General features: G+C 39.0%; 1 protein-coding gene across 1 annotated transcript; it reads right to left on the bottom strand.

The window, feature by feature from the left end:
- Positions 1–8732: 8732 nt before the first annotated feature.
- On the bottom strand, positions 8733–16391 carry CDX4 (caudal type homeobox 4). The gene is given in 6 exon segments (XM_042973953.1): positions 8733–8905; positions 8908–8929; positions 10097–10242; positions 15559–15720; positions 15723–16099; positions 16303–16391. Coding segments are annotated over 6 exon segments (969 nt in total).
- Positions 16392–22220: the final 5829 nt, after the last annotated feature.

The following is a 22220-nucleotide window of genomic DNA, read 5'->3' as shown; positions in this document are numbered from 1 at the left end:
CATATAAGTGAATTCCTATGGTATTTGTCCTTCTCTGACTTATTTCACTTAGCTTAACACTTTCTAGGCCCATCCATGTTATGGCAAGACTTTATACTTTTTTATGCCTGAGTAATATTTCATTGTGTATACATACTACGTCTTATTTATCCATTTATCAGTTGATGGACATTTGGGTTGCTTCCTTATCTTGGATGTTAGAAATAATGCTGCAATAAACATAGGGGTGCATATATCTTTTTGAATTATTGTTTTCATTGTCTTTGGGTAAATACCCCAAAGCAAAATTACTGGATTAGATAGTAATTGGATTACATAGTAACTGGATTACATAGTACTCCTATTTTTAGTTTTCTTGAGGAACCTCCATACTATTTCCCACAGTGGCTGCACCAATTTATATTCCCGCCAACAGTGCACGAGGGTTCCCTTTTCTCCACATCCTCACCAATACTCATTTCTTGTCTTTTTTATACTAGTCATTCTGACTGGTGTGAGGTGATATCTCATTGTCGTTTTGATTTCCATTTCTCTGATGATTAGTGATGTGAGCATCTTTTCATGTGTCTGTTGACCATCTGTATGTCTTCTTTAGAAAAATGTCTATTTGGGTATTCTTCCCATTCTTTAAATGGATTATTTGTTTTTTGGTGTTGAGTTGTATAAGTTTTTTAATATATTTTGGATATTAACCCCTTATAGAATACATCATTTACAAATATTTTGTTCCATTTAGTAGGTTTTTGTTTTGTTAATGGTTTCTGTCACTGTGCAAAAGCTTTTTAGTTTGATGCAGTCCCAATTGTTTCTTTTTTGCTTTTGTTTCCCTGAGAAGACATATCCTAAATTTTTATTGTTTATAAGCCTCCCAGTCGGTGGTGTTTTCCATAGCAGCTCAAATAGACTAAGACATATTTGAAATCCCCCTCTGCCTCTATCTTATAAGGACATATAATTGCATTTATGGTTGACACAGACAATCCTGGGTAAGATCCTCCTCTGAAGTTCCTTAATCTAATTGCATCTTTTGTCATATAAAAGAATATTCACTCTTCTGTTATATAAGGTTTTTTTGTTTAGAAGTTTTAATGATTAAGAAGTGGATGTAGCTTTGTGGGGGGAGGGCACTATTCAACCTGTTCCAAGCTTGGAACTTCTACTTTTATTTTATCAGGCTAGTAGAGAACCAGGAGAGGCTGTTCTGGAAGGAGAGGAAAGAATTTTTTCCCTTCCCCCAGAAGACATTTGACTTGTTTCCATCATCCATAGGGGCAAAACAGAAATGTGTGCACAAGCACAACTGAAAACAAACTTATAAAGTCAAACTAATTTGTGCTTATTATTTTGTGGTATTCTTTGACTGTCTTAGGGGATTTATTCCTGTTTTAGGGGAGCATTTCCAAGTGATCCATTTTGAGCTGACCTTTCCAAGGCTTTTCTGGTTGAAAATCATTTAGATAAATGATAGCAGATTAGATGTCTTCCTCTTTCAGTGACATTTGATTTTTAATTAAAGATTCACAAACCTGGAATTTCAGAGACTGATGAGAGTAAGCTCAAGATCCTCATTGTATAGATGGAGACATGGCGACTCTGAAAATGTAAGTCTCCATAGTAAACTCTGGAAGACAGAAAAAGTCTCGGAAACCAAAGGACTGAATATCATGTTAGTGACACTTTAATGTCTGAGAAGCCAAGAGAGGGTGTGTGTGTGTGTGTGTGTGTGTGTGTGTGTGTTGTGTAAGTGGTGAAGGAATAAAGTATATGGGGTCTTTCCAGGGTGTCATGTAGAAATTAAAGCTACAATAGCTGCTTAAAGCTAAATCAAGTCCCTATATTGTACAAATGAAATGGCAGGGACCCTTATTGGTGAACTGACTCAACTCAAATGACTTACACAGCCATTTAGTTGCAGGATTAGGTAAAACTAGAATTTCAGGTCTCACTTTCCAGTTTAGTGGTTCATTTTCCATACCATGAGAATAGCTATTTTTACTACTAACTCACAATATTGATCCTGAAAACACACAGTAGGGCACTTATTGCTTAGCACTGGCACTCATACTTGAAGATTCAATGCTCACATACCCTGCTTTTGCTCTACCCTCCAAACCTATTCTCATGGCATGAGAGACACTGATTATCGATTATTGGTGTCCCTCTTCTATAGCACATTCCAACATTAATATAAAGGAAAGTGATCCCTACCTGGAAGGATAAACCTAAGTTATCTAAAGTGACTATTTCCAAAGACTAAATCCTCAGAAACAAAAAATTTGAACAGACCCATAACAAGCAAAGAAATTAAATCAGTAGTGAAAAATATCCCAACAAACAAAACTCCAGGGCCAGATGGCTTTCCAGGGGAATTCTACCAAACATTTAAAGAAGAATTAATACCTATTCTTCTCAAACTATTCCAAAACATAGAAATGGAAGGACACCTTACAAACTCATTGTACAATGCCAGCACTACCCTGATTCCAACATAAAAGACTCCACTAAAAAAGAGAACTACAGGTCAATATCCCCAATGAACATAGATGCAAAAATTCTCCATGATACTAGGAAATCAAATCCAACAGTACATTAAAAGAATCACTCACCACAATCAAATGGGATTTAATCCTGGGGTGTAAGGGGTATTTAATATTTCCAAATCAATCAATGTGATACACCACATTAATAAAAAAAAAAAGGATGAGAACCACATGATCCTCTCATTAGATACAGAAAAAGCATTTGACAAAGTACAGCATCCATTCCTGATAAAAACCCTCAACAAAGTAAGAATAGAGGGAACATAACTCGACATCATAAAGGCTATAAACAAAACACCCACAATATCATTCTCAATGGGGAAAGACTGAGAGCTTTTCCTCTAAGGTCAGGAATAAGATGGCATTGTCCACTCTCACCACTGTTATTTAACATAGTACTGGAAGTCCTGGCATCAACAATAAGACAACAAAAAGAAATAAAAGGCATCCACATTGACAAGAAAGAAGTCAAACTTTCACCATTTGCAGACGACATGATACTCTGTGTAGGAAGCCCAAAAGACTACCAAAATTTTTCTAGAACTGATACGTGAATTCAGTAAAGTCACAGGATACAAAATCAACGTACAGAAATCTGTTGCATTTCTATATGCCAATAATGAAACAGCAGAAAGAGAAATAAAGGAATCAATTCCATTTACAACAGCACCAAAAGCCATGAGATACCTAGGAATAAGCCTAATCAAAGAGGTAAAAGATCTGTACTCTGAAAACTAAAGAACACTTATGAAAGAAATTGAAGAAGACACAAAGAAATGGAAAAACATTCCATGGTCATGGGTTAGAAGAACAAATATTGTTAAAATGTCTATACCACCCAAACCAGTCTACACAGTTAATGCAATTGCTATCAAAATCCCAGAAGCATTTTCCACAGAGCTAGAACAAATAATACTAAAATTTGTTTGGAACCAGAAAAGACCTTGAATAGCCAAATGAACATGAAGAAGAAAAACAAAGCTGGAGGCATCATAATTCCAGACTTCAAGTTATATTTTAAAGCTGTAGTCATGAAGACAGTATAGTAATGGCATAAAAACACACATAGATCAACGGAACAGAATAGAAAACCCAGAAGTGAACCCACAACTACATGGTCAACTAATCTTTGACAAAGCAGGTAAGATTGTCCAGTGGAAAAAAAAGGCAGTCTCTTCAACAAATTGTGTTGGGAAAACTGCATAGCTACATGCAGGAGAATGAAACTGGGCCACTTTCTTACATCATACACAAAAATAAATTCAAAATTGATGGAAGACCTAAACATGAGACAGGAAACCATCAAAATCCTAGAGGACAACACAGGTAGCAACCTCTTTGACCTCAGCTGTAGCAACTTCTTACTAGACACATCTCTGGAGACAAGGGAAACAAAAGCAAACATGAACTATGGGGACTTCAAAATAAACAGCTTTTGCACGGCAAAGGGAACAACAAAAGTAAAAGGCAACCTATGGAATAGGGGAATATATTTGCAAATAATATATCGAATAAAGGATTACTATCCAACATCTATAAAGAACTTATCAAACTCAACATCCAAAACACAAATAATCCAGTGAAGAAATGGGCAGAAGACATGAACAGATATTTTTCCAAAGAAGACCTACAGAAGACTAACAGAAACATGAAAAGATGTTCAACATCCCTCATCATCAGGGAAATATAAATTAAAACTAGAATGAGATATCACCTCATATCTGTCAGAATGGCTAAAATTAACAACACAGGGAAACAATAGGTGTTGGATAGGATGTGGAGAAAGAGGAATCCTATTACACTGTTGGTCGGAATTCAAACTGGTGAAGCCATTGTGGGAAACAGTATGGAGGTTCCTCAAAAAGTTAAAAATAGAACTACCCTATGATTCAGCAATTGCACTACTAGGTATTTACCCAAAGGATACAAAAATGCTGATTCAAAGGGACACATGCACCCCAGTGTTTATAGCAGCATTATCAACAATAGCCAAAAATCAGCCAAATTATATATCTATATATATCTATATATCTATATATCTATATATCTATATCTATATCTCTATATCTATATCTATATCTATATCTATATATATTAGTCAGAGAAATAGCAATACCATAGGATTATGTAGAATTTAAGAAACAAAACAGATGAGCATAAGGAATGGGGGTAAAAAAGAGAAAGAGGCAAACCATAAGAGACTCTTAACTATAGAGAACAAACTGAGGGTTGCTGGCGGGAGGTGGTCAGGGGATGGGCTAAAAGGGTGGTGAATATTAAGGAGGGCACTTGTGATGAGCACTGGGTGTTATATGTAAGTGATGAATTACTAAATTCTACTCCTGAAGCAAATATTACACTATATGTTAACTAACTTGAATTTAAATAAAAATTTGACACAAACAAAAAAAAAAAAAAACAAAGACTATATCATCTAGTGAGTTCCTCCCTTCTGTATTGTTATTGCAGTTGCAACCACTCTAATGTATTTGTTTTCAGCTTTCTTAAGGAATAATTGATATACAGGAAACTGCATGCATTTAAAGTATGAAAGTTGATTTTGGACATGTGACACTCATGAAACCATCACAGAAGTAACATAAGGAACATATCTAACACCCCCAAAATGTTCTTTTTATACCCTGGTTTATAGTTTGATATTATATATATCAAATAGTTTGATAGTGTTAAAATGTTTCAACCCAGAAAAAAAGCTGGACTCTCTGGATCTGAGCCAAGAGTTGAAATCTTTCCTTGGGCATTGATTCTTTCCTCCTTGGAAGAGAAACCAGACCCTCCCAAAGATCTTTCTTTGCAGTTGTACACAAACAGCTCCCAGACTAGATCAAGGACTTTAAGAAAGGAACTGGGAGATTGGAACACTTTTATAAGTTGCAAGAAGAATTCTAAAATCTCAAATTACTTGAGGACAAACTAAATGTAGATTTGGTGTGAAAACATGTTTCTTAAGGAAACTTTTTTTCTCTTATAAAATAGCATGAATTTGAAATGTAATGAAAATATGAAAATATGCTTAATCCCACCATTGTAGCTAAATACTGTCAGTCATTTAGCATGTTTTTATTCCTAACCCTTCCTTTATCAGAAAAATAATTTCTTTATTGAAAGAAATCTACTTTAAATGCAACTTTTGAATTTTGGTGTTTAACCTTTTTTTTCTGTGCATACCTCCAAAGCACACACCACCACAATAGAGCCATAAAAGCATGGGATGTATATTTTTCTCGGGTCTCAGAGAAAGAATGAACATATTTTATTAGAGAAAGTGGCTGCAAAATGCTATTAAGAACACAAAGCTTTGTATTGTGGTTCTGTTAGTGGGTTCTAGAGAATTAGTATTTATAAAAGTAGAGAAATGTTTCTTCTCTGTTGAACAAAAGTTTATAATAGTAACGAACAACCCGCTGAGAGATCCAACAGCTATAGCCAAAGGTATTCCTTTCTTTTGGTGAAGGAGTGTTAGGGATGAGGAAACTAAGTACTTATGTACACTCAGAATTTAGCTTCCTTATCCTTAAAATCCCCACTTCTCTCCTCACTAGATTGGAAGGACTCATTTTAATGTTGATTTTCCATGTCCAGCACTCCAGATGGCCTACTGGCCAATTAGTATGCTATATATTTCACTCCATATTTATTGGAAGCAATGAGGTAGAACAGAATGTGTGCTGCCCTGGGAGTCAAGAAATCTTAGCACAGTGCCTGGTATGGAGTAGGTACTAAATAAATAATAATTCAATCTAGCAAGCCTGTGTTCTAATCCTAAATTTTGCCATTAATTTACTGAAAAGTTGGTAACTTTTTGAAGAGAAAGAAAGCTTCAATTGATCTCTCCTTATTATCTTCCCCCAATACATAGACCTGGGCTAAGAAAAATATTGGTTAACCAAAGATAGTTAAACACCTCTAGTCTCTAGTTTCTTAACCTACAGAGTGGGAAGTAATAATTCTTGCCTATCTCATGAGAGTACTAGGCCAGATAATATACAAGTGTTAAAGTGCATTGAGAAAATATTACACACATGTAAAGCATTATTAAGATTATTGGTAGAAGCCCCAAATTCACTGATGGGGAGGGTAGGTGAGCTGAAAAACAAAGGGTTAAGGGTCCATTTCTAGGTAGTAATTATCTGCTGGTGGGTACTTAGCTGGATGCAACTTCAGTGACATAATCTGATACCATTGGATAGGAAGGGGTGCTTTGAGTTTGAATCCATCACTAGACACTGCAAAAGATTATTTTTATGTAACTCAGGTTCTCATCAACATCCATGATTGCCTTGCAGTATATGTTTGGAAAGTGAATGATTGCTTATGTCTCCATTTCCTTATCAGCAAAATGGGGCAATTGGTACCTTCCTTATAAAAATTTTGTGAATATGCATGAAGAGAAGGCAGAATATAACTCCAAGGGCCTGGATCAAAGGTAGAGGGTTTTTTTCTTAAATCTTTTCAAGACTAAATGATGCAACCTCAGGAGAAGCCATAGAAAAGAAGCCTTCTTTCTGAGATTTTCATAAGGAGAGGGAAAGATAAGTTTCTTATCCCTAACCTAAATACAGGTAGTATGCTCAAGAATCTAATTTCTTAAGAATTTCGAAAATGGGGGTGCCTCAGTGGCTCAGTTGGTTAGGTGTCCGACTCTTGATGTCAGCTCAGGTTGTGATCACTAGGTGCTGAGATCAAGCCCCAGCTCGGACTTCCTGCTGACAGCATGGAGCTTGCTTGGGATTCTTGCCCATTCTCTTTGCCCCTCCCCCACTCACACTTGTGCTCCCTCTCTCATAAAATAAATAAATAAACATTAAAAAAAGAATGTTGAAAGGGAAAGTAAAGTTGTGCTTTGATTACTTTCCTACTTTAATAAAACTTTCTTTTATGGGGCACCTGAGTGGATCAGTCAGTTAAGGGTCCGACTTCGGTTCAAGTCATGATCTTGTGGTTGGTGAGTTCGAGCCCCACATCAGGCTCTGAACTGTAAGCACAGGCTCAGAGCCTGGAGCCTGCTTTGGATTCTGTGTCTCCATCTCTCTCTGCCCCTCCTTAACTTGTGCTCTGTTTCTCTCTCTCTCAAAAATAAATAAACATTAAAAATTTTTAAAAATTAAATTTAAAGATTTCTTTTAAATTATCTCAATTTAAAATGATTCAGAGTCCAGTCTTTGGCCACTTTGACATGCAAATAGTCTACTGGACCAACACCAAAAACTCCAGACAATTCTACTCACTGTAACCCAAATTGTGTGTTTGGAACCTGTAAACTGCATCTCTTTGGGCCATATTGCATGGAAATGACATAATGTAAATAAAATTGAACAGATTGATGGTGATGGCAAGGAGAGGCTATTGACCTGCACACTGTCTTTGTGTTTATGTTAACTCTGACTGCCACTGAACTATAGCACTGAATAGAGTAAAAAGACAGAAAGGGGACTAGGGTTTATTCTGTGTGTTAGAGAGCTGCCTTTTTAATGACTCAAGCTGGGCTGTATTTTCCTAATCCAATTTCATTGTTTTGGCAAGATTTGAAATTGATACTACAGGTTGGAAGTTCTGAAATGAGGTACAATCGCCAGAAAATGATTGATCGATGAACAAAAATAGTCTTTCTAGTTGTTACTTTTATTAATCAGTGATAATGGAATCAGAATCTTCTCCTGCTGACTTTTAAACATTTGTCTTGTTGTGAAATTGCTGTTAGCTTTTGAGTTAACCACTGCAAAGGTAGCTACAGGTGGATAAATTTCTGCTTACCTCCCCCACCCCACCAAGATAGCATAAAAGAACACACCCAGCATCAAATAACAAACACAAGTACACATACACAAGTGTGCCTCCTGGCTGAACTATTTTTTACAATTTGTTCACAAGCAAGTTTCTAAAATTGTGAATAGGGTTGCAAGGTCCTGTGATTGTTAGCTTTTAATTACATAGCTTTCCTCCTAGTTCCTAAGTGATGGCCATATAGCATAGCACATAATAGGAGTTTTCTGGGGATAGTTTTTAACAGTAAGTGACCTCTCAATTGTCTTCAACCCACTGTGCATCCACTTGTTCTGAATACCGCTTTATGAGAAGTTACATCCTGTCCTAACTCCCCTGCTGATATCTTAGAGACCAAGAGGACAATGCTAAAGGATAGGGGACTTTCTATTTCTCTTTGCCTTTCTTTCATTCAGAGACTATGACCTGCTGTATCTCAATAGGTTGAAATCTACGAACAGCAGATGGAGTGGTGAAAAAAGTGTTAGGTAGTTCCCCAGGGCTGATGGAACCAAAGTCACATTGCACTGAGCCTCCACTGTTCTCAAACTGGGAGATTTTCTTTTTGATCACCTTTCTCTACGATTCTGAAACCAGATTTTCACCTGAAACACAAAATGCTTTGGATTTAATGGGGCAACATACTGAATGCAGTTTTCATAGTTGTTGCTGATATCGTACAGGGATTTTAGCATTTACAAAACCTTATTACATGTATCACTTCATTTGAGCCTCCCAATGACCTTGTAAAGTATAGCTATTTAACAGGTTAAAAAAAAAAACTGAGATTGAGAGAAGGAAAGTATCTTGCATGAGATGAAACTGAGATCAAGTCCAGGGCTACTGATTCTAAATGCAGTGCTTTTTATATTATACCTCATCCACCACCTCTGTTGCACAGACAGAAATGAATGATAGAATGGCAGATGCTGAGGTGTGGTGATAAAAAGGGAGGGATTTAAATAACAAAGGTGATTATGATCTGTCATTAAAAGTAACTTCCTAATAATAAAGTTAGTGAAACATAGAACTGGGTGAACAAGGGTGATGAAATACTATATTTATTTCTGTGATACCAATGTGCCTTCATACATGGTTGAAACACAAGCTGCTTGGGATAGGGAATACACTAATGGACTTTAAAATTCTAGCATTCTATGATTCCAGAATTACTTCTAGACTTAAGTGAAAAACCATCAGGTAGTTGTGTAATGTCAAAGTTCAGGTAAATGGAAACCATTGATCCTTGTCATGCTTTAATCTTCATTGAATGCCCACATATGCTAAATGTGAGGCAAGCATAATAGAATTACACAGACCATAGAAAATTAAATTTTATACCATGAATAATAGAAAAACTTGGTTCAGGTAGCAGCATTTGGTGTTCAGTTATTATCATAGTTTGATTGATATGAACCAGATAATTGCCATGATTGCCAATTCTCCACTTTATACATTGGTTGTGACTACTAGGGGGAATCAATCAAGGTTTTGACTTGACTACTTCTATGGGAGTTTTAATCCTTCTCCCCCTCCTACATCCCAACCCTTTGCTTCCATATCTACATATTGTCCATCATATTTAATTATTAATAAACCCACTGATCAATGAGACTAAATGAGGAGGTCCAGTAAGATGAATGTGGGCTTTAGGAAAGCTTGGAAAATGTCTTGGTCTTCTATCTTGCTTCCACTCTAGCTTTTAGACTGCCCTAAAACCTCAGTCTATTGAAATGACCATATAAGACATGTTGGATATACTTCTGGTGTACCTGTCTTTCAGAAAGGCCCAGGTTGACTGCTAGTTCTGATTTTCTCCGAATGGTGATGTATCTATTGCAGTGGAATTTCTTCTCTAGCTCCAATCTCTGATGATCTGTGTAAACCACACGATACTTTTCTTTTGTCCTGGTTTTCCCTGTTATGGGAGAAAGCAATATATTTAATCATATTTTACTTCCTAGGAGATTGTTTTGGTTGAAGGATTCATAACTACTGTTGCCATCCTTATCTATTACTCTCAAATATGAAACAAGTACATTTTTTGAACCAAATATGTCATACGTCCACTTCTCCATTAAACTCTTTGTCATCTGTGGCTATATATATAAAACACACTTATCATGCCACCATTGACTTCCTGCTACACCAAAGCATTTTTTTTAAAGCAAACACCTAACCCATGATCTTCATTCCCTTCCCACTCACATATGGGAATAGCATTGGCAGTAGTAACAAAATATATCATATATACACTTTCTTTTATTTTTTATGCAGGTCCTTCATACCATTTCCTATTGAACCTCTAACCTACACTTTTGAATTAGGCAGAGTGTGTCTTATCCCAATTTTACCAATAAGAAACCTGAGGCTCAGTGTAGGTAAGTGGTTCTGTGCTAGTAAGCTGAAGTGTGGGGACCCAAACATATACCTCTGACTCCCAGTCCAGTATGCTAAATATTATTCCTAGTTTAAACATGCTTGGAAGCATAAGAATCCCCAAGTGTGGCAAATTATTCTGTGATCCTGACATTATTAGTTACATACATTCTAGTTATGTATACATTCTAGAGATAATTTTGTTTGGGTAGTAATTTAAAAAGAAAATATTTATTGTCTCTTAGATTCTGTGCTAGGATAGCCCTTATTACCTACCAGAAAAAAATATTTTCTTTTCTGAAGTCTTAAATCAATTTTATTTCCAAGTGGCTAATGAATGGGGGAAGGAGGAGGAGTTGACTTAAGCAGAATAAAATGAGTATTCTAGTATTCTTTGAAAGGATATACAAACATTTGCTTTGTGTTACAGCATTTAACTAATTTCTCATGCCCTTCGTCAAATAGAGTATTATTCCTGCTTTTATATTTTCCAAAGGTGATTAGGAAGCTTCCCTTTCTTTTCAGTTTTTCTAACTCCCTCCAGGATCTTCCCCCTTTTCTCTATGGCATTTGGCAAACTGCTTCTGATCTTCCCTGGTTGTTTTTGATGTGAGGTTTTGGGGAGCGATCTGTAGGACAAAGGTTTCTTTAAAGTGGCTCTCTAAACCTCATTGAGGTGTTAAGATGCAGCACAGGCCTAACAAAGGAGGCTACATGGCAACGGATCCCATCCTGAACCCTCTTTGCACTCAGGAACACCAACCAGTTGGTTTGAAATTTACAAGCCCTAAACAAATGTCAGACAATCTTTCATCTCCAGGAAAGAAATAAAAACATGTGAATGTAGAAACAAATTCTAGATGAGATATGTTTTAGTATTAAACTTAATGGGCTGAATAACCCATGGACTAATGAACTAAACAAAACTTCTCCTCTTGAAAACTGGAAATGATGAGCCCTGGTCAATTAACATACCTGAAAGGCCCAAAGTTTGAGCTGGTTTTCTGAATCCAAACAGAAACCCAGGAAACCAGGGGTCTGGCATTTGGTTTGTTACAAAGGCAGATGTATATTTGAGATCACAGTGAATACTTTGAGATTTAATTTATTTCCAGAACCTCATATCTTAGGATCAAAAAATATTTTTTGAAGAGATGTTTCCTAAAAGCCATTCTAATCCCAAAGTAGCTGAGTATTTAAGTTATAACTTGAGGCAGAAGTTAAAATTCAACTTGTGTATGTTTGTGTTTTCTGTTCTTTGATAACCAGTAAATACAACCAACTTCAAGAACTCTGAAATGTTGCAGTCCTCCCCTACCCCCATTGGCCATAAATTCCCCTCTTGCAGTTTCTTCTGAGGACAATAAAGTCAAGATCAGCCCAGCCCTCTTTATTTGCCATGAAAATCCTCACCCTTTCCGGCAATATAACCCCTGAAGAAAGGAGGGATGAGGAAGAGCCCAGCTGCATATCAAAGCCATGTGAAGTGTTAAAAAGAATCTGTTGCCTCCATCTGACAGATAAGACCTCAAACGTCAAGAAGATGTAGCCCAGGGGAAATATTGACTGCACATTTTGCAAAGAGAAATGAATTCTTCTTGTGTCCCTCCTCCTGAACTCTCTTCTTTTCTTCTGTTTCATTGCCTCTGCCCCTTAAATGATGAAATTGGATTGAATGGGATTTGACTATCTTCTAGCAGATTCCATATTCCCATACCAAACCAAAGCAAAGATGATGAAAACCAGTTTCCTTCTTTCAGGAGTACAGTGCAATTGACCTCATATTAATGACTTTCCATCTATGCTCCTTTTAGGTAAAAAATGAATCCAGATTCATGTGTAAAAATTGTCCAATGAAATGGTCAAAACAAAAGAACACAATGATAAGCTTCAAGAATTATTAAGCAACTTATTTCCTGAAGTGTCTTAATTGAGTAAAACCTTTTAAGTACAACTTCCTCAGTGTTTTGTCCAGTGGCTTAATCAGAATTATTCAAAGTCACTTCCTTCTCTCTATCTCACTCCTAACAAAAAAACCTTTCTCCAGTCCTGCTTAGGTTACTGCCTTGCCAAAACTCATCCAAGGCTATAACTGTGGGTAATAGAAAAGATGAAAAAAAGAATTCCTAGCTGTAATACACTGACAATGTTTAAAATATGAAAATACTTAACTTTTCACAGAACCTTTCTTTCTTTCCATATAATCTTTAAAATGAGATGTGTATTGAAACAAACCACTTAGGGAACAAAATAGAAGTAAAAAAATATCTTTCTTTTTAATCAAACCACCTAGGGGATAGTCATTTACTCTGTATGTAAGTACCCTTTCTGTCCTTAGAAATTTAAAGTAATAATGTCATTATGAAATGTTTTCTGATTGTTCCCTAAATTGTGTATTTTTCTTTCTTTAAGTTAAGGCTATTTAAAATAGTCCTCAGTAATGGAAAGAGCTTTTATTTGATTATCTTAATCAGAGAGGGGTTACTTCCATTTTGTAGTTCATCTAATTGTCTTCTCAGCCATAAGCCAAATGTTGTCCCATAGTACTACAGAGTGAAGTAGAAAATTTAGGAGGATCTGACTCATTCATTCATTTAACAAATATTTGTTTAACACTATGTACTAAGCATACAAATGGGTACATTTTGGTTCAGAGTGGTCCAGTGAGGTGATCAGCTTAATTTTTTTGTGGAGTTCAAAACCTGAGACCCATAGAAGGGCTTCAGTGGAACCATGAATCTCTCAAAATTATTCAAAAAATGACATGTGTGTGTATGTGTGTGCATGTGTGTGCAAGTATGCATGTACATTTTCCTGGGGAAAAGGTACATAGTTTTCATTATATTCTTAAATTGTAGCTAAATCTGCACCTTGGGCTACAAGCATACAGGAAAATGACAATTTTAATTTATAAGACATTAAAATGAAACAAAGGTTGAATACAATAAAGCTTCAACTACAAGATAACCTGCCAGGAGTCAAAGGGGTTCCAAAATAATTCAATTTTAAATTTCTTATAGAGTTTGGAGAGAAAATCTTGTGAAGGTGGCATTGTATAGCCAAGTTTGAAGGTTTGATGACATGACAAATTAAGGAGTTCGTTTCTAAACTTCTCCTGGCATTACCCAATAGGGATACCTGAGCTTATGAAAGCAAATGTAAATGGAAGACTTTTAAGCACAGAAACCTGTCACATTTTCTCTCATAAACAAAAATTCAAGACTCAAGATAATTTCTTTTGTCCTTCTCCCTTCCACCAATTGTTCTCTCTTCCAAACATACTAAAGAGACTTTCCTTTTCTAAAGTACTTCAAAACATCATCTTGGACTGAGAGCAGCTACTTTTCGACTTTTGTGTTTTTCCCTGATCTTAGGCCTTAGTAAATGTATGTTAATTACAACCCTAAGATTAGATGTAATAACAGCCCCAAGAGTGTCCCACCCTAACCTCATTTTCTATTCTACTTAGCCAGCTGACTTGCCCATATTTTTAAAAATGCAGATTTACTTCCAAACACTTTAAAGCGAAGTGTTTAGCTCTACTCTTAGTTTGGGATTGCTACCCTAGTAATGTCCCAATCAACCAGAACTGCCTCTTCCTAACTAAGATTCCTCCTAATGATAAAAGTTGATCCCTTCCCACTCTCTTGTTTTTGCTTTTTAAAGGGGAGAAAAAGTGCAGAACTTTGAACAAAAACATAATCATTATGGACAAATGCTACTAAAATTCATTTCCTCTCCAGAGGGATAAAAGTGATAGAGTAAAATTTTACCAATTTTCTCCAATGACAGGGAGCGACAGATTGGAATAATAAAAATATGATAAAAGAACAACTACAGCTGAAAACAGACATCTCTCCACCTCCCCTCATCCAGGATTAAAGCAGAGTACCCATTTCCGCTGCCCTGGGCTCCCAGCAGCCCCCATTGGCTTGCTGGTAGGAGCATGAGTCAGCATTAGGCTGGGATCTCTGGGCCTTCCTGCACTCCATCACAGACCTGCATCCAGCCTCTGTGTCTCCAGAAGCCTTTCTGGACAGTTATGAAGTCTTTAACTTCCTATTAGTGCGGGGGCTGATATTCGTTGTGTGCCCATGCATGTTAGAGTTGAGTAACTTATTATGTTCCAGCAGTGTGCTGTTGCCTTCTCACCTGACTCAACTCTTCTATTGGCAGAAAAGATGTTGGAAGAAAGTAATGGGTTTGAGTCCAGCTTGCCTCTGCCAAGTTGGGTGAAGGAAGCTGAAGTTTCCTTGAAAGCCAAGATGACAAAGCCACTTTGCAATGGGAGGCCTTCGTGGCTAAACTGGAAAGTCCATTGCCAACCAAGCACTGTGAAACCTAAGTTGAGCATCACCAGCTTTTGAGGGGAGTGGACCTGCCCAGATGGGGTACATTGCCTTTTCAATAGAAAGGGCAAGCAGCAGTGATAGCACTGGGATATCCTGGCTATCCCCTCCCTTCATTCACCCATTGTCTTTTCCCGTGTATCTCTCTTCCCATCTGGGCAACTACAAGATTGGATCCTGATCCTTGTGGCTCAACATGTCCATTGTCCACCCGTTTGCTTTCTTGACTCGTCAGGAAATGATGAAAAAAAAAAAACAACCAACAACCAACAAGCTCCTAGGGTCGGTTTGGTTCTAAGCGCCGCACTCTGAGGACTCTGAGCAGAGGCACATGCAAGGGGAGGTCACTAATGTGGGAGGAGACCCTGGGCACTTAGCCAGGAAGTACTCCTCAGCTAAACTGTTCCTGGAGAGGCCTGAGAAGTAGGGTGCAGACAGGCCAAGAGAAGTAGAAGCTTCAAAGCGAAGAAAGGAAGAGTGTGAGGGCATTGGGATCCATTACTCACCCGTAACCTGCACAGTCTTGCGCATCCACGCATAAGGGCTGTGAAGGGTTCTGTTAGAAGAACTGGCATCTGCGGCGTCGGTGTCTACGGGGAACAGTGACCCGCTGCCTGGGGCTGGCAGGCTGCCACTGCTGCTTCCCCCTCCCACAGGACCCAAGTTGTATTCTGGGAGCCAAAAGCGGCAGGGCTCGAGGTCATGTCGTTCACGGGCACAGTGCCCATTGTACTGGACGACCCAGGGTACGCATTCCAGTCTTCTCGAGGGGGACTATAGGGCGAACCCCAGCCCCCCAGCGACGACCCGTGAGAATCCATGCTGGGCATATGGGGATACCCCACGAAGTGCGCATAGGCAGGGACTGCTGTGAAGTTGGAGGCTGGCAGGAGACTCCCACCGCCCCCAGTGCTGCCAGTCCCGCCTCCCGCGGGGTTCCTGAGAGTGCCCAGGTACATGCCTGCTTCTTTTTCCAAAAGGCAGCTTCTGGGTGTGAGGAAGGAGCTCCCTAAGCCATTCTGAAGTTCTTGTAAGGCCCCAATCCGACTTTGAGAAGCAGCAGGGAATCAATAGGTTACTCGGTAGCTGTACTGCACGCTCTGCTGTGCCTCTCAGACTACTCCATCCCGCGTTTCCTACCCGTCAGGTTTCCAGGTGACTGGTAGCCCGGTATAGATAGGCCACTAATAGCTAGGCTGACGTCAAGGGGCTTCGGGCTTTTACATAGCATTTGCATTTAAATGAAGGGCCATTTCACTTTCACAGGGACTTGTTCACTGTAGCTCCCTTTACCAGAGCTCCCAGGCTTTTCGGTCTCATCTTTATCACTTTTGTCCATCTGGTCCCCATAGCAGTAGTTTGCGCTTTTGGACACAAGAGTTCCTCCAAGGGTTTCTGACCAGCTCCCTCCAAAGTGAGATGAAAACAGGCAGAAGCAGGGCCAAGTCCTGCTCTGGGGCCTCCTCTTTCTACGGAACTTCCCTCACTCCGCCCAGCCTAAATCTGTGGTATCCCTTCTTCCCACATTCTCCTGCAGGGGTATTCCATTGGAATTGGCCCAGGATACCATTGGAAAGAGCTTTCCCTTCTCATTGCTCCCTCCCCCAGGAGGAGGACTTTGTTTCTAAGAAGAGAGATTCATTTCACAAGTATATATATTGTGTCTTCTGAGTGCTAGGCACTGTTGTGGGCACTGGAAATACAGCAGTGAACAAGAGACAAACATTTTGCTCTGCATTACATTACAGTGGGTGACAGGCTGGATTAATTGAATGTTTTAAAGAAAGATGAAGAGAGTAGGTTATGAAACAAGGAAGGAAAGGGAGAAGAGGCATGTGGGAAGTGGGCTTTCTTCGTTTCATGTCAGTCCATTAGTCTCAGGTGTCTTTCCACTTGGTATGACTTATGCCTCAAAGCCAGTGCCCCAAGGACTCAAATTCCTGCAGTCTCAAATCCAGGGTAGCCACAGCTTCCAACTTCCTTTCACACTTGAAAATATTCCCTTTGTGAACCCTCTTGCACTGTTGGTGGGAATGCAAATTGGTGCAGCTGCTCTGGAAAGCAGTGTGGAGGTTCCTCAGAAAATTAAAACTAGACCTACCCTATGACCCAGCAATAGCACTGCTAGGAATTTACCCAAGGGATACAGGAGTACTGATGCATAGGGGCACTTGTACCCCAATGTTTATAGCAGCACTTTCAACAGTAGCCAAATTATGGAAAGAGCCTAAATGTCCATCAACTGATGAATGGATAAAGAAATTGTGGTTTATATACACAATGGAATACTACGTGGCAATGAGAAAGAATTAAATATGGCCTTTTGTAGCAACGTGGATGGAACTGGAGAGTGTGATGCTAAGTGAAATAAGCCATACAGAGAAAGACAGATACCATATGGTTTCACTCTTATGTGGATCCTGAGAAACTTAACAGAAACCCATGGGGGAGGGGAAGGAAAAAAAAAAAAGAGGTTAGAGTGGGAGAGAGCCAAAGCATAGGAGACTGTTAAAAACTGAGAACAAACTGAGGGTTGATGGGGGGTGGGAGGGAGGGGAGGGTGGGTGATGGGTATTGAGGAAGGCACCTTTTGGGATGAGCACTGGGTGTTGTATGGAAACCAATTTGACAATAAATTTCATATATTGAAAAAAAAAAAAGAAAAAGAAAATATTCCCTTTGTAAAGTTCCAATTACTGAAAAAGACATGGGTTTGCCAGTAGATGCCAACAAACACAAGATTTCAGTTCAAGAAACCGGATAACCTTTTGACCACAAAATCACTCTGTACCCCAGTGTTCTTTCCCATCTCTACCCCTGCCCCCCCAAAACCTACCACAACCTGTGGTCCTACTCAGGGAATGTGCTCCTCTATAAAGTCCAACCAAACCTGGCACCCCATATAAAGTGACCTCTCTTTGGCTTTGGGAATATCTCTTCACCTCTGGGAATTTCAGGGGTTTTTCCTGTATAAAATAGAGATCCTAAGTGTCTACACTACAAGGCAGGATTTGAGATAATATATTCAAATTGCTTAACTTAGTGCTCAGTAACAGTATGAGACCACTGTATTCATTAATTCACTCAACAAATATTTATTGAGTGCTAGGTGCTATTTTATGCATGGAAACATCAACAGTGAACTGATAAAGCCCCTGACCTTACTAAGCTTGTATTCTAGTGAGGTGAGACACTAATAAGTAATTACATTTTATGGTATGTCAGATGGTAATAATCAGTGCTGTGAAGAAAAAGAAAGCAGGAAGGAGGATACAGAATGTTAGTGGGGGGGGGTGTTGCAATTTTAAATGTGGTGGTCTTGGAGAACCTCACCTCAAAATGACATTTAAGTAAAATATAGAAGAGGTACTGGTATGAACTATGAAGAGAGGATCCAGAGGGAACAAGTGAAAAGAGAATGTCTGTCTTCTATTGGAGAAACAGAAAACAAACAAACAAAACAAAAACAAAAACAAAAAAAAAAACCAACCAACCAAACAAGCAAAAAACAACCCAAAAGCCAAAACGAAACAAAAAACCTGTGTAGCTAACGAATAGATGGGGTCAGTTCAAAGGCTAAGGGGGAGTACGTTTTGCTCTATGTGAGGTAGGAAGACATTGTAGGGCTTTGAGCAGAGGAGTGACATAATTTGAGTTTTGAAAGAATCTCTAGCAGTTGGAATAAGAACAGACTGTAAGTGGGCTGATTAATTAAAAGGCTATTGCCATAATCCAGGTGAATGGCATTGGGGTTAGAGGAAAGTGGCTGGATTCTGAATATATTTTGTTTGTTTTTAATGTTTATTTGTTTATTTTGAGAGAGACAGAGAGAGCATGAGTGGGGGAGGGGCAGAGAGAGAGAGACAGAGAGAGAGAGAATCCCAAGCAGGCTCTGCTGCTGTCAGCATGGAATCCGAGGCAGAGCTGGATCCCATGAACCATGAGATCATGACCTGAGCTGAAATTGAGTTGATGCTCAACTGACTGAGCCACCCAGGCTCCTCAGATTCTGGATGTGTTTTAAAGCCTGCTTTGAAGAAAGAGAAGAAACAAAAGTAATTGGTCAGCAAAGACTAATTAAAGCCTGCAATTGGGGAGAAGGGACTAAAAGCCAGGGAAAGTAACATACTTATAAAGCACTTTTTACACATGATGTCATTTAATTTTCACAACAGCCCCATGAGTTATTTATTATTATTATTATTGTTATTATTCCCATTTTAGACATGAAGAAACTAAGGCTCAGAGAGGTGACCTGATGATTTCAATGAACTACTGGTGTGTAGTATAGTTAGGTTCCCATCCTATACCACACTAACTGCAAAGTTTATGTTTTTAAATTGGAACTAGACTAAATATACAACCTCGGGGTAAGTTTGGGGCTTGGCTTCTATTTTCTTTTTCTGCTCAGGCTCCCAGGCCTGTCTTTCAATATTTTTCATATCATGTACCCAATTGCCCTTGCATTATTCTCTTTCACCTATTCTATACTGAGGCAAACTGGTCCACCCTCATTTGAAAAACTGTATCAGAATGGAAGCACATGGAGTACGTTTAAAAGTTAGCTAACCAAATATTATCATTTTACCTATGAAAAAACTGAGGGCCTGACAAGAAAAGGTATTCTTTAAGGAAGTGAATGACAGAACTGAGATTCAAATTCAGGTCTGTTGCCTCCCACCTCAATACTCTTTTTACTAAAAAATGTCTTTACTTATGCAATTTCCTCTGTGTAGGCTATTTTTCTTTATAAAAAAAATGTTCAAATTCTCCCTATTTTTCATGACTCTGTTCAAATGCTCCTTCTTCCCTAAAACTTTATGTGATGATGCTCCTGCCAGAAGGCACTCTTCCAATGAAATCTTGTCATTTGCAATGGGATGGATGGAGCTAGAGAGTATTATGCTAAGTGAAATAAGTCAAAGACAAATACCATATGATTTTACTCATATGTGGAATTTAAGAAATGATAAAAAAACAAGCAAAGGGGACAAAAAGAGAGAGAGGCAAACCAAGAAACAAACTCTTAACTATAGAGCACAAATTGATGGTTATCAGAGGGGAGGTAGGGAAGGGGATAGGTTAAATAGGTGATCGGGATTAAGGAGTGCACTTGTTATGATGAGCACCAGGTATTGTACAGAAGTGTTGAATCATATATTGTACACCTGAAACTAATACTACACTGTGTGTTTACTAACTGAAAATTTTAAATAAAAACTTTAAAAAATAAAAAAAAGAAAGCACTCTTCCTTTTGTCTGAATTCCATTATCAACTTCACTCCATTAATTAATACTATTCTTATCCACCTTAGAATTATTTGGGGTTCTATCTAAATCTTTGGAATTTGAACACCATGAAGAGGTATTAGGAAGCATGTTTGAGCCCAGCAGAGTGGAGTATCATGCACATGGTAGGGTCTTAGGAAATATTTGTGTGCTGAATCAATAAATGACCTTGAAACTATAGAATGGAACTCATCATTTTGACCCAGCTCCGGAGATATCTAGAAGAGAAGCCAGTAACAACATTGCCCAGTGTTTGGCAGAACTTGGCTTAAGGATTACTCCATTTTGTGATTCGTTTGTTTCTAGGAAGATGGGAGTGGATTGGGGAAGTAGGGAATGAAAGGGGAGGCAGACAGGCAGGGAGGTTCAGTCTAGTTTATTTGACTCGAGATTTTGATTTCTTTCTTTACCTGAGAGGTGGCCTCACTGAAGAAAACAGAGTGGCCAGCAGCAGGAGTCAAACTCCACAGTCTGAAGATCAGAGCTCAGGCCATGCAAGTGTTATTTAGTACTTCTAGGGAGTGATCTCTTAATTTTTCTGAGACTTAGAGAGGCATTGGTCAAATAGACCTCTGTTAGACACTTCCCTTCCATTGCCCACCTCTGGACTGATCCCTACAGACCAAGTTAATTATAAGGCTTGAGGTAGATATGAATGTGAAATTGCTTTGTGAACAGTGAAGTACACTTGTGATGGACTATGGGTATCTGGGCAAACCTTTTCTTTAGTAGTCTTAATGTTTGGAAGGTTCTCATTGCCTGGTAAATATTTTCTAAGCCTGTTCTGGCCTTTCAGAACTGCCAGAGTTGGCCAGGGCAACTCTCCTCCATCCCACCCTCCCCCACCTCCCTGGCCCAGATTTCAGCTGGTTTAGCCTCTACAGAGGACAAGGAGTCTGGACTATGGAGATTGGCTTCAGTCGTCCATCCTGGGGCCCTCATTGCTACCGGGAAGGAAATGAAGAATGCAGACTAAGACCCTCTTACTGACATGGTAATTGAGGCTGAGAGTAGGGCAAAGATTTACCCAAGGCACACCCTAATGAATAATCTGTGGGACTTGGATTTAAATCCAACCATAACTAACTGAGGAACTCTACAAGTCACTCTACCTATCTTAGCCTCAGTTCCCAACAGGAAAAATAGGATGGACAATAGAAATTGCTTCATACAGATTTGGGAGAATTCAGTGCTCCAGTCATGTGCTCAACAAAAGGCCAATGTTATAATCCACAGAGTGGGTAGGACTTCCACAGGGCATGAAACTATTATACCTCCTCTAGCTCACATCCATGCATGGAAGGCACTGAGACTGGGGAGAAGACCCAGAGCAATTTAACCATCTATGCCTGTTGTCTCTCCAGTCAAGTTTTTCTCTCTGGGTTTTAGAAATTAGCTACCCCTGGGGGGTACCTGGGTGGCTCAGTGGGTTACTTGTCCAACTCTTGGTTTTAGCTCAGGTCATGATCTCACGGTTCATGAGTCTGAGCCCCACATATGGCTCTGTGCTTATAGTGTGGAGCCTACTTGGGATTTTCTCTCTCTCCCTCTCTCTCTGCCCATCCCTGCTCATTCTCTCTCTCTCCCTCTCTCTCTCTCTCTCTCTCAAAATAAATAAACTTAAAATAGCCTCCCTCCACTCACCCATCCCCATCTCTCTCCCTTAGTTCTTTGGAGCCTTAGTGATACCAATGTTGAGTCTTGGGCATTGTGTTCCTTCCATCCAGGTTTATCATTGTGATGGGCTTCTGTACTTCCAGGGCCACACACTCTGGAGAATAAGCACCACCACTAGGCTCCAGGCCTGTCCCAAAGTATCACAGTGAAGGTGGGACCAAGGTGTGTTTTGGAGAAAGATTAAGGTTCTTTCATGGGAATC

The sequence above is a fragment of the Panthera tigris genome, chromosome X (assembly GCF_018350195.1).
Source record: "Panthera tigris isolate Pti1 chromosome X, P.tigris_Pti1_mat1.1, whole genome shotgun sequence".
Taxonomy (NCBI): Eukaryota; Metazoa; Chordata; class Mammalia; order Carnivora; family Felidae; genus Panthera; species Panthera tigris.
The sequence above is the reverse complement of the archived record's forward strand: the minus strand, read 5'-3'. Positions and strand labels throughout refer to the sequence as shown.